This window comes from Miscanthus floridulus, chromosome 8 (assembly GCF_019320115.1).
Source record: "Miscanthus floridulus cultivar M001 chromosome 8, ASM1932011v1, whole genome shotgun sequence".
NCBI lineage: Eukaryota > Viridiplantae > Streptophyta > Magnoliopsida > Poales > Poaceae > Miscanthus > Miscanthus floridulus.
The window spans coordinates 209,719,276-209,732,332 of NC_089587.1; the positions used below are offsets into that span (position 1 = coordinate 209,719,276).

At 47.0% G+C, this 13,057-nt stretch overlaps 1 protein-coding gene across 1 annotated transcript; it reads right to left on the minus strand.

Annotated features, from left to right (window-relative positions):
* Window positions 1-6,101: 6,101 nt before the first annotated feature.
* LOC136474794 (uncharacterized) lies at window positions 6,102-7,422 on the minus strand. Its single transcript, XM_066472356.1, has one exon. It carries the CDS (start codon window positions 7,407-7,409, stop codon window positions 6,414-6,416), a length of 996 nt encoding a protein of 331 aa, XP_066328453.1. The 5' UTR covers window positions 7,410-7,422; the 3' UTR covers window positions 6,102-6,413.
* Window positions 7,423-13,057: the final 5,635 nt, after the last annotated feature.

Sequence of the window (13,057 nt, forward strand, 5' to 3'; positions counted from 1 at the left end):
GACTGCATTCCTAGCCCTATACCGCTTTGTTTCAGTTTTTTAACCGACGTGGCTGTCCATGTGGCGTCCAGGTTGGATCAATAAGCATTTGCTCATCACGTGAGAGTGGAGGGCATTGGGTAAAATTGTAGGCAGCCCCTCTAAACTTTTCCCTTCCAGTTCTTTCCCACTCGTCTGTCTTCGTTGTCGTCGAGGAGGTGCAGCTCGAAGGGGTAGGAGAGACCACGGGCGTGGCGAGCAGTGGCCATCGGCGAGCGGCGCCGATTCGCCACCGAGTTCGGATCCGATCCGCCTCCCGCTTGCGCCTTCCTACGCCGATCTCACAGAATCTAGAAAGATGGTGGCTACGTTGCGTAGAAAAGGGGATTCACCACCCGAATACGGTAAGTACTGTATCGATGCCCAAATCCTTGGATTCAGTGGTTGTAGATTGTAGTTCTCTGGCTGTGTTTGAGCTTAGATACGAAAAATCATGATTTTGTTGATGTTAGGGTTTGTGATTTCGATTTTTTTGAGGTGACGGGTTGGGGTTTTGTAGTGGGTTTTTCTGATGTGTTAGTACATTCATAATATAGGTGATGATGATGAAGAATTCACGGTTCAGGTTCACCATGGTGGGTACTTTGTTGGTCAAGGTTCTGATAAGGCTTATGCTCATGAAAGGTTCGATCACTGTGAAGTAGCTACATGGTCTCCCCGATGGTTTGATGAGTTAGCCTTTAAGTTGCATTACCCAAGGAATCCAGTAATGAAGGTCTATTGGCTGCTACCAGGACTGACTTTTGAACAAGGACTTAGAGAAATTAGTACAGATACAGACATAATTGTGATGGCTTTACTAGTGCACAGGGTTAAGAATTTTGTTATGTATCTAGACCATGATGACACTATCAGTGGGCTAGATTGGGATGACCTAGTTGTAAACCCAATTGCATCCTTGCCCAAGGGTCTGAGCCCTCGCAATCTTGACAAAGTTCCTAGTAAACAAGGTGAAAAGCTTCTAGAGTTCTATTGCAATCTGAGCCCTCCCAGTGAGACTGATGATGACTCTTACTTCTAAGACTCAGACTATGAAATTGATCAAGATGATGATGATTTGTCAGAAGATTGTGTGGATGACCAAGTGCCAGATGAGGGAGTTGCCACAGGCAAGAAGATACAGAAAGGGAAGAAGGCACAGAAGGGCAAACAAATTCACAATATTGTTGATGATATGTCAACTGATGATGAAGATTTGCAGCTGCTAGGCTTAGATGGAGAAGGTGAAGGAGGCTTGATGTTCATTAATTTTAGAGACCAGGATGTGGGCAATCCAATATTCAAGGTGGGTATGCTCTTTGAATCGGTTGAGGTAGGCTGTCACTGAGTATAGTGTGAAGCAAAGAGTGGACATCTAGTTCTCAAGGAATGAGCAGAAGAGGTTGAAGGCACACTGTGCAGATGGATGCCCTTGGTTGCTGTATGGATCAGTGGACAACAGGTCAAATGGAATGGTCATAAAAACCTACCAAGGTACCCACAACTGCCAGAGGAAGTGGGTTGTCAAGAGGTGCACCTCCAGGTGGCTAGCAGAGAAGTACCTAGAATCATTCAGGGCTGACCAGAGGATGACCTTAGATAACTTTGCAAGGGTTGTTCAAAAGGAGTGGAACCTAACTCCATCAAGGTCCAAGTTGCAAAGAGATAGAAGGCTACCCATGCAAACAGTTATGGGTGATGAGGTGGAGCAGTACAAGTTGTTATGGGATTATGGCAATGAGCTTAGAAAATTAAACCCTGGTACCTCTTTCTTTCTAACACTGGATGGTAACATCTTCAGTACACTATACTTGTCCTTAGATGCTTGCAAAAGGGGATTTCTGTCTACTTGTAGGCCTCTGATATTTCTAGATGGCTGTCACATAAAAACTAAGTATGGGGGACATATTCTTACTATAGTAGGCATAGACCCCAATGACTGCATGTATCCCATCGCACTTGGAATTGTTGAGGTTGAATCACTTTCATCCTTGGACATGGTTTCTAGAGACATTGAAGACAGATCTTGGTATTGAGAACACCTTTCCCTAGGACCATAATGACAGACAAACAAAAGGTGATGACGACACTAGTTGCATCTATTTATTTCAAGTGCCACAATCAATTGCACTGCAATTCTAACCATCTTATTGCTATGCAGGGCCTCATTCATGCAGTGCAAAAGGTGTTTCCAGAATCAGAGCACAGATTCTGTGTGAGGCACTTATACTCAAATTTCCAACAACACTTCAAAGGTGAGAATCTAAAAAACCAACTCTGGTCTTGTGCTAGATCTAGTTCAGTTCTTCAGTGGAACAGAAACATGGATAAGATGAGGACACTAGATAAAAAGGCTTATGAATGGCTAGAGAAGATGCCACCACAAACTTGGACTAGAGCATTTTTAGTACCTTTCCAAAGTGTGATGTTCTTCTAAACACATGTGTGAGGTTTTTAACAAATACATTCTGGAGGTAAGGGAAATGCCCATCCTAAGCATGCTTGAGCAGATCAAGGGTCAGCTGATGACAAGGCACTATACAAAGTAGAAGGAGGTGGGAGAAGAGTGGCTAGGACACACCTGTCCCAAGATTAGGAAGAAACTGAACAAGAACACAGAGTGGGCATCCACATGCTATGCTATGCCTTCTGGAGAAGGTATTTTCTAGGTTCAGGACAGAGACTACCAATTCATTGTGGATATCAAGTAGAAAAAGTGTGAATGCAGAAGATGGGACCTAACTAGAATTCCATGTGCACATGCCATTTCTTGTCTGAGGCATGAAAGAGTTGCACCTGAATCTGTGCTACCAGAATGCTACTCCACTACTTCCTACCTACTTGCTTATGGACAACATATAAGACCATGCAGGGTACAAAAATACATGGGACAAGGTGGCAGCAACAGAAATACTTCCTCCTATTTATGACAAGAAGGTGGGCATGCCTCCCAAGTCCAGAAAGAAGCAGCCACATGAGTTTCAAGGCCCCCAAGGTCCAAGATTGTCAAAACATGGATGTCACCATGCAGCTGCAGGTATTGTGGAGATGCAGGCCATAATAAAAAGGTATGTACCTTGAGAAAGGCTAGGTGTCCTACCACCAAGGCAGACAAGCAATGCCCAACCTAGAAGAACAAGCCCATCCAGGAGGACGACAACCAGAAGAGATGGATGATGATAGGGCCAATACAGATCTAGGTCTATTAATTTTTTTGCCATGCTCTATGTGAAGTGTTTTTTATGTACTGACATTTTTGTGCACACTATTATATAGGTGGTTATGTGGTCAGACTCCACTATTCCTTTGATGAGCCAACTCAATGCCACCATGGTATCACATATGGAACAAGAGGTCAGTCAACTACCAGCCCATCTTAGCCTTTCAATAGCTATATTTCTTAACTTGAAATAATTTTATGTTGCAGTCAACCCAGAGCAGGATACAAGTGAACCAACCTCTCCCTAACTCAGCTTTCATTAGCTCTAATGTTCCAGCAGCAAGACCTGTGCCTCTAACCACAATATCCAAATCTAGGGAGAAAAAGGATTGCAACCATGAAGGCACAAGAACTACACCTGCAGAAGAAGAAGGCTACTGGTGGGAGGAAGAAGGCTCCAACTAAAGCTGAAAACTAAATTCATGCATGTGTGATATGTAATCCTTTTGTAAAGCAGCAAAACATTGTCTGTTGCTTCCTTCTTTTGTGCAGTAGTAACTTAACTGCTAGCAGCTTTTGTATAGCAGCCACTTCACTGCTAACTTTTGTTCAGCAGCTTACCTGATAGCTTTTGGATAGCAGCAACTCTAAGTGCTACCTAGATAGAATGGTTGGGGACTAGCAGTAATGTGTATTGTCAGACTAATTTGCTTGCTGGTTATGGTAGTATGCTGAAACATATGGTTTCATTCACAAATGATTCAGTTACAATGACCTTGCTTTAGTTACAAACAACATTCATTCAGTTCTTTACAAGAATGGCACACAACAGCAACAAAAGCACAAACAAGATACATAATAGGAGAAGGCAAGCAACTTTGCACAAGCCAACCAGCACTTTGCACAAGCCAACCAGCTTCTTTATCTCAGTCAAAGCACTAGCTATTGAGTCCTTAATATTTGAGTCACCACTAGTGTCAAGCATTGCTGCTTTATTTATCTTGGAATCTGCACCATCGCCAAGCCTAACATTGACTGAATCATCAACCAACTTGCCTTCTCTTCTCAGTTACTCCAGATATGCAACGTACTCATCCTTCCAGTAGAAAAAAGGGCACCATATTCCATTGGGCTAGCAGGAAACCAGATCCATCACCAGTGCACCAAAATCAGTGCGCCAAAACAGCAAAATGAAGGAAATCACAAGGAACACAATCTACACTGACCTTGTGGGTTGGACAACACAAGAACACCATCTCCTTTGCTCCATGGTTTCATTGAAACCCGACGTACCACTCGCCTCCGATTGCAATCGGTGCAAATAATCAGTGGTATACCATCTGATGTCAGCGGATTTGAAGCCGATGCAGTGGATCCAACCTCCATACTCGTGGATGAAATGGTGAATGGCGTCGGCGGTAAGCACACAGAGAGAAGGGGAACGATTTGGTCAGCCAGTGGAGAGTGAGGAAGAGAGATAGGAGGATGGGTTGCAATTTAATAACTCAGGTAAAGACTTAAATGCATTCTTCCACCAACCATTATGGCGCCAAAACTCCTGCCAAATCCAACCTGGACACCACATGGACAGCCACGTCGGTTAAAAAACTAAAACAAAGCGGTATGGGCTAGGAATGCGCCACTAACAAAGATTATAGACCCAAAAACCCACTTTCAGAGTTGATGGACCTAAGTGAAACTTAAGTGCAAGTTGATGGACCACTGATGCATTTAACTCTAGAATTTATGTGTGGCATACCCCCTTAACAAAATTCTAGACCTGTCATGCTAAGAGAAACTATCATGGTAAATCAAATGTGCTAAAACTTGGTTCTGGTACCAAATGTAAGCAAAGTCATTAAAATTAGAGGAAGCTTTACAAGATCTTTTTTTTTTTTGAAGAATGGCTTTACAAGATCGTATTAACACAAATTGATTCAACCGTATGAAACCACTTTCATGTGTGCATAGCACAACTCAACCGTTCATGTGCTACACCGCACATACCTACCTTTCGCCCTGCGAGCTCTTTGTGTCTTGGAAATATTTCTCTTCCCTCTACAAATTGATTCAACTGTATGATACCACTTTCATGCGAGCTCTTTGTATCTTTGTGTCCTGGTTCACACAATAGTTATTTTTGAAGGGAGAGAGGAGAAGGTATTTCAACCCATAATTCTTATTCCTTTATTCTAGCAACCATCACACATAGATCCTTTATAACAAAAATTTTTTCTATATGGAGCACATTTTAGTTAAAATAATTTAACAATATTGTCACTCAATCACGAAAATCACTAAACTAAACTCTTGCTAGCGTCCATGTTTCTTACACCTTGGTTGTCAGTTGTCAGTCAAGCGTTCTGAAATATGCAGCTTGCTTCGGTGAACTTCCAAGTGACTCAACTGCACTGCCTGAAGAATTGAAGTAAGATTGACAATCCACGGGCCCTAGCTAGGACTAGTAGTAATGCAAGCTTTGCGAGTAAGCTATCACTTTCATCAACGTGGATCTCAGACTTAAATCCTCCTTTAATCAACCTGTTTATTCTCTCTGTTAGGCCCATCAGATGATAGCTGAGACAGTGATTGCCGGTGGGCAAAGGCAAGTACACTTCTTGTTGGAACATGGAGCATGGCCTTGTTGGGTAAAATGAAAGCTCCAGCTAAATACGACAGACCAACATCTCTGTAGGCTCTGTCCGTAAAAGGGCCTGGTCTTGACGTTTCCTCACAGCTCATATGAGCTGAATAGAGGCAAGCCAATGAACCATGCCAACAAAGCATTCGGTTTCCAGGAAGAAAGACGAGATATTCTGAAAAGTTCATCATGGAGATTCTGGTCCATCATTAGGCCAGAGTAAAGCATCTAGAGAATTTTATCTGAATGCCAAAGAGAAACTTTACTAGCACGAAAGGATGAGCTGTCAAGTTCATCATACAGGCCAGTACTGTTCAGTCTGGCATATCACCGGCCAAGTATACCTGGGTAACATTTAACAAGGGACGTTACAGCACTATTTACAGAGCAGAAATGTTTTGCAGAGAGGCCAATACAGTGGCCTTGGCTAAACCAATTCTGCTGTGTGCTGATCATATCCTTCACACGAGCCTTATGCAGAGTAGTAGAATTCTCAAGAGGGGCGAAAAAAGGAGGAGAAGAAAAAAAGCAAGCAAGGAGTAAATAAAAGGTAAACAAAAGGCACATACATTCCTTGTTGTACGATCATTGCGATCATCTCTTCCAGCTCCGGCAGCGCAGGACCGCGTCATCACCGCCGACGATCCAAGTCTCCTTGGCAATGTCAAGGGACACCTTGAAGAAGTCCGGCGAGTACGTCATGAGCACTAGGCCCTCCTTCTTCTCCTTCTCTTCCTCTGGAGTCTTCTTGGCGTTCTTCACATCCTCGCATTCCTCTGCCTCTAGCCTCCTCACTAATCCCTTTGCCGGCGCCGACCGGCACCGCATCAGCATCAGAGCGTTCACCGGCGGGGCCGCGTCTTCCTCCTTGTCCTCCTCCTGGCTCTCTTCCAGTTCTTGTCCCTGCAGCTTCTTGCCTTCCTCCAACACCATGAACCACCGGGCCAATGCCGTGCCGTGCTCTGTTTCCTTCTCGGTGCGCGGCGCATCGTCTTCCTCGTCGTCGTCATCCTCCCCGGAAGTGTACCCCACTCCCACGGCGCCGGGGAAGCTGCCGAAGCAGCCGGCGACGTTGAACCTGAAAGCGCCGTGCAGGGCGTCCAAGAGCGCCATGGCATCCTTCTTGATCCCCAGCGCCTGCAGCCACGTGGCCTTCTTGGTCTTCTTCCCACCGCCACCGCCACCGCCACCGCCGCCGGGGCCCTTGGGCTTGGCCGGGCGGGCCTTGATCTGCCCCACGCACGTCACCTTGGGCGACGTCGGCTCGTTGTCCACGGGGACATCCGCCGCGCCGCGGTGGCTCGGGTTCCTGGCCGTTGCCGACTTGTAGAGCCCGCTGGGCGGCATCGGCCCCGCCCGGCTGGTGCTGTGGCGGCGCTTGACCGGCTCGGACGCGGACGGGCGCGACGGGCTAGGGCTACAGATGGCCTTGGGCGGCATGAGGGCGAGGTGCGCCCGAGACGGGAAGCAGACGAGCAGGTCCGTGGCCGCGCCATTGCTGCCCCTCCCGCCCTTCATCGTCGCGACAGCTCGGCGCGCAGCAGCTCGATCGGAGCTCCCTCCCAGCGTGCGGCTCCTCCTGTGAAGCATGGTGCTGTGTCTGTGTGCGTGTGAGAGAGAGGGGGAGAGTGATGATGATCTGTTTATACTAGGTGTTTGTTAAAAGAGAAGCAGGCGGCCGGCCTCCAGCTTTCAGTTGGTGCCAGCCAGCGCTTAAAAAACTAAGCGTCATCATGGAGAAAAAGCTTATGCCAGAACATGCACTCACAGCTGCATAATCTCGTCGTGATGCTGACGTGTCGACAAAAATGATGTGTGTGTTAGTTGCCATGCTGGGGCTGTACTCTAATAAACAACGGTATGCTGCTTGGACACGTTTGCAGTGACATCGAGATCAGCGTGGTGTTCGGTTCATGTGTTGGTGTAGTGTTTAGAGGCTAAATTATTCGGATTTGGGAGAACTAATCATACGAGAGTCCTTTATGTGGTCCTTGCTCTTTTTTATGAATATACTTTCTTAAGATTATATAATCTGCTACTGGTTTCTCTTTGAAGCTAGATAGATTAATTTTTTTTTCTAAAAAAAATAAAAGCTAGGTAGTTCATATATGATCATCCATCACCACTAGCTTAGGCCGATCCAATCAAAAGAGTACTTTTGTATTGTTGCATAGCATATAGGACAGAATTGCTCTATGCCAAAGTGCGTCATTATGAAATGAGCCAATGAGCCAAGTACGCTTTGTTCTACTAGTATATGTAAATTTTCAGGAGCTCGGCTTAGTATTATATATATATGTGGCCATCGTAATAACAACAGGTGCTGATTATTAGAGGGTATTTAGACGAGATCTTAACAGTTGACATGATTGGCTTGATACTCTGCAGACTGCAGGGAGCAACTGGAGAAGAAAAAAATAGGCAAATGCGCACGGTTTTGGTGTACCTTCCATGATGCGTACGTGCAGAGCCAAGGCAAGGCTGGCATGCACGCACCTAGGCTAGTAAATTCCATGCTTCTGCCGTGCGCCCGTGCATGATCTTGCCTTAGATTTGTTCAATGGGATTTGTACAGCGCTAGCTGTGAATGTGATCGTCTTATCCGGGACAAGCCCAAGCCTCTGCGTTACGAGGAGACACCAAGGGAAAAGAAGAAGAATAAGAAGAAAACAAAGAAATACAGAACCACTCGAGACAACAGCCGTTTGCGGATGGAACGGCTTTGAGATTCGTGCTTGCAATGGGCTGCGTACCGTGGAAGGCATTACAAAGCTCTACTCCCTCTTTAAAAAAAACACATAATTTTAGCTCTGAATCTGGCACGTCATATCCAGATTCAAAACTAGAATTACGCTTTTTTTTCTGGACACTGTTAGTGAGGGCTGAGGGGGGAAAACGTACCGTGTTTGGGATGGATGAATCATGAATTGCTTCTCATCGTACCGATGCTATAAGTGGTAGAGGATAACAATACCGACGGTACCTAGATTCTGGCAGCAAGGACCATGCCCGCTGGTGCGTGGACATGCGACGCTGTAGGCAGTATTACACGTACAGTTGCGCTACTTGCTGGTGGTGCCCAATCAATGAAACGCGTACAGGCCCATAACTCACGCCGCCCAGCACCTAGTGACAGTCACGGCATCTCCGAGTGGCGAGTGCACGGCAAAGTGAGGGCTCTTTTGAAGCGAGGGCAGCAAAATCCGGGGATGGAAAACCCACCACTAAGAAATATAATGACAATTAGAATGATATCTTCATGGATTATCTATCCAGAAAAAAGTCGGGAATGCCGCCGGAGTTTCCAAATTAGGCGAGTAGTGGCCGGCGGCGCGGCGCCAAACCGCAAAATGCCCATGCGGCAAGGCAGTTTTGTTTCTTATGAATTTCCATCCCGCCCGGCGCCCGCCCGGAGAGAGAGACATACAACGCTTACGATTGCCGCATCTCACAGCCACTTGCCCGGCCACGAAGCTTCAATGCCAAACTAACCACATTTTCAAAAAGAAAGAAAGAAAAGCTACACTAACCGCAGCGGCAAAGACGCACACATGACACATAAATATATATGCATATACATACACAATATCCGTCAAAACCAGAGCCACCCTGCGGGTGTATGATATTTGCGGCGCGTTTGTTACCTACTCCTACTATATACTAATCCCTCCATCAACGCTCCTAATGATGGCCGTTCTCGTATGATTAGCGCCACCAAATCATCACCGCTAATGGCGTCGCGTCGCTCGCTGCAAATTGCAATTGCTTGTTGTTGTTTAGCCGCGTGCCAATGATGAGGGATGGGCTGCTGCGCTAGCTTGATTTGACGGGAGGGCGAGCGAGAGAGCGCGGCGACGTGTAAAGAGGAGCCGTGCCTCGTTTAAGAAGAAGGTGCGCTCGCCATTATGCACCATTTTCACTTGATTGTATCAGTCATGCTTATCAGTTATGATATAATATTTTTCTCTCATAACATAATAACATCAGTCCACGGAAACGATCCAGCGAACGGGTGAAGAAAGGGACGATGCACTTGAGAGCTCCCGCCCCGACGGATGGCCCTGGCCTGGCCCCTACCGTCCACTCACAAAGATTCCCAATCCCAAAGCCATGGAGACTCGTTGCATGCGGTGCCGGGGTCACTTTGCTCCGCAGCCCGGCACGCTAGCCCCTAGCCATTGCTTGCGTGATGCTTTGCATTGCCTGCCTTTCCTTGCTGTTTGGGGCCTAGCAAAAAAAGAAAAAAAGGGCAAAATTTGTAAAAGCAGATCGATTTCTCTTCACGAAATTCGCGAGTCCCGATCGTTCCATGGAGGCTCGTCCGAACCACTTCTTTTGTTCTTTAGCGCCATGCTCTTTCTCATCCATCACGGAGAGAGAAGCGCGCAAGAACTGGCGTCTGGGCTGAGCCTTTCCTCGATTGGCGGAGGAACGCACCTAAGCTTCTGGGCCTACGTTAGAAATTTGTTAGACAATTCTGGGCCTGATCTCATCCAGTCTAAGCATGAGGTACATCTGGAATTTTGGGTAGGCCTGTATCCGCTAAAAAGAACAAAAATGGGCTTGTCTATTTACTGGGGCTATGAGCCTTTTTATTTCGAATGTTCCGAAAGAAGGCCTCTAGGCTTGCTTGTTGTCATTTGTATGTTCGATTATTTCCCTAAAAAAAAATTGTATGTTCGATTATTATCAAAAAGAAAAAAAATTCCATTCTATACCTCTCAGGCTTGGATATTCGGGTTCCCCTAAAAAAAAGTCTTGGATATTCGGGTTATCTGAAAAATAAGGGTTTTGAGAATTTTGAGTTACCAGAAATGCTACTCAAACTCACCCGAAAGATGCTACTGATTCAATTCAAGTATCAAGTTTTGTGCCCACTCGGTACCTCTTATAAGAAAAAAGAAAAACAAATCTCCTGATCCAAGGATGTGCTGTGCCAATTCCGAATACTAGATTACTCCATCGGTTCACATAAGAATGCAATTGTAGTATCCGTGCTGGTCAATTGAGCTCAAATTTACCAAATTTATAGTAAATAGTATTATCATTTGTCTCTAAATAGATTTATTATAAAAATATATTCTATAACTAATCTAATGGTACTTATTTTGTATAAAAAATATTTATATTTTTTATGTAAATTTAGTCAAAGTTCAGACCATTTGACTCCTCAAAATCCGAGAATTGTGTTCTTTTGTAGATGGAGGTAGTATATGTCTCCACCCAATTTATTTGAATAAACCTAGCATTTTCGCCATCCTTGTATCATCCATGTGCTTGATAATTCTTCAACTAGGATGAAAATCAAGGACGGTGTTGTCAATGATAAAGCAGTAATGTTGCCCTGCGGGCATCCGTCCGCTCAGACGTCGCCTCCAAAAAAATCTCCCACTCTGCCTCGCAATCTCCGCTCCTTGTCCGGTGCCGCCAATGGCGACCACCTCTGCTTCCTCTATCCCGGGGCCCTCGCCCACCTCCGCGAGGCTAGGCTCCGCCGCTGGAGTCACGCCTCCCGCCACCCCTGCCCTCATTGCCGATGTCGACATCGGCGTCCTCCTCATTACATCCTCCTGCAACTAGAGATAGCGAGGGCGTCGAAGTTGGGCCGTACTTCATGCCCGCCTCAAGGCTCCTTGTGCCCTGGCTCGGTGCCCCTAGCAAAAGAAGCTCACAGCAGCCAAGTCCGAAGTGTTGTTCGCTCCGCCGCCTCTCAGCCCCGATTTGCCCATCAAAGCGATTATCGAGTTCCTTAGCGCTCCTGACATGGTGATCGCCGCGCACTAGAATGTCGCTCCAGACATGTTGCAAGAGTATGTGTCGGTGTTTCGAACAAACACCGGCTAGTAAATTTATAATTGTTGCGCGTTAGGTTCGGATGGTGTACTAAAGGACACAAGGTTTATATTGGTTCGGGCAGAACGTCCCTACGTCTAGTCTGCTGCTGCTCGTGTTATTAGTACCAAAAAAGGTTCGTAGTAGAGGATACAAACGATCGAGAGAGGAACGGGCCCCAAGTCTTTGATGGAAAGGTTAAAAGGACGCCAAGAGCTCGGTTGCTGCTTGGCTGTGTCTTGTGTGTCAAAAAACAATCGGCCCCTTAGTGGGGTGCCCTACCCTCCCTTTTATAGTCTAAGGGGGAGCAGGGATTACAGATGGGGGAAAAAAGAAAAAACCAAAGGTAGAGAAGGTCCTTTGAGGAAGCCAGGTCTTCCTTTTTCCCTGTGTCTGCCCTGCTAACATGGCAGGCCGTGTCAGGGATGGCATGTTCGCTGATCCTTATAGGGCCGTGCCCTGGCCTCCTTCAACAAGTGGGTGCGTCTCATCCCACACCAGCGGACGGTGTGGCGTGCCAGAGAGCCAAGCTGTGACCCTTCGGGGAGTAGACGGGGAAGTGACCATGTGTCTGTCACTGTGGATGATATGAGTTCTATCTTGGATCGTAGTGGTTGTCGTATGCTTGTGTTAGTATCTACGTTCGAGGGCTGATGGCGGCGCCTACAACACTATGAGACAAAAGTCGGCGCCTACAACACTGTTCGGGCTCTGTCAGGATGGAAAGGGCCTAAGCGTCTGTCCCATCGTATCCTAACAGTACCTTCCTGTAGGCATGCAGGGCATGGCCCTCGGTATTGTGGTTGACTCAAATGTCCTGTCGTACCCTATGCTCGTCTTTATGAAGGAGCAGGGTGTGGTCGTTGGGCGAGGCGAAGCTTGCCCTTAGCCATCGGGTGAGGCGGAGCCTGCCCTCGGACATCGGGCAAGGCAGAGCTAACCCTCAGCCGTCGGGCGAGGCAGAGTCTGCCCTCAGATGTCGAGCGAGGTGGAGCTAGCCCTTAGCCATTGGAGAGGCGGAGTCTACCCTCAGACGTAGGGCGAGGCGGAGCTAGCCCTTGGGGTCGGGCGAGGTGGAACCAGTCTTTCGTCGTTCGGGTAAGAAGTGTAGTAGTGTTCTTGTCTGACCGGAAGCGTTTAACATTTGATGGTTATTAATTCCACCTCATTGGGTACCCTGATATTAGGTCCCCGACAGTAGCCTCCGAGCCCTCGGGTGATTCGGATAGGATCGCCCGAGGGGTATTTTGACTTGCCAGAGGGTGCGTGCGAGCGCACCCGACGGGTGTAGCCCCCGAGCCCCCGGGTAATTCGGGCAGAATTGCTCGGGGGTGTTTTGATTCGCTAGAGAGTGCGCGCGAGTGCACCCATCGAGTGTAGCCCCCGAGCCCCTAGGTGATTCGGAT

Bases quoted from the DNA above. Each gene is read 5' to 3' on its own strand.
- LOC136474794 (XM_066472356.1), bottom strand. From the start codon at position 7,409: ATGCTTCACAGGAGGAGCCGCACGCTGGGAGGGAGCTCCGATCGAGCT.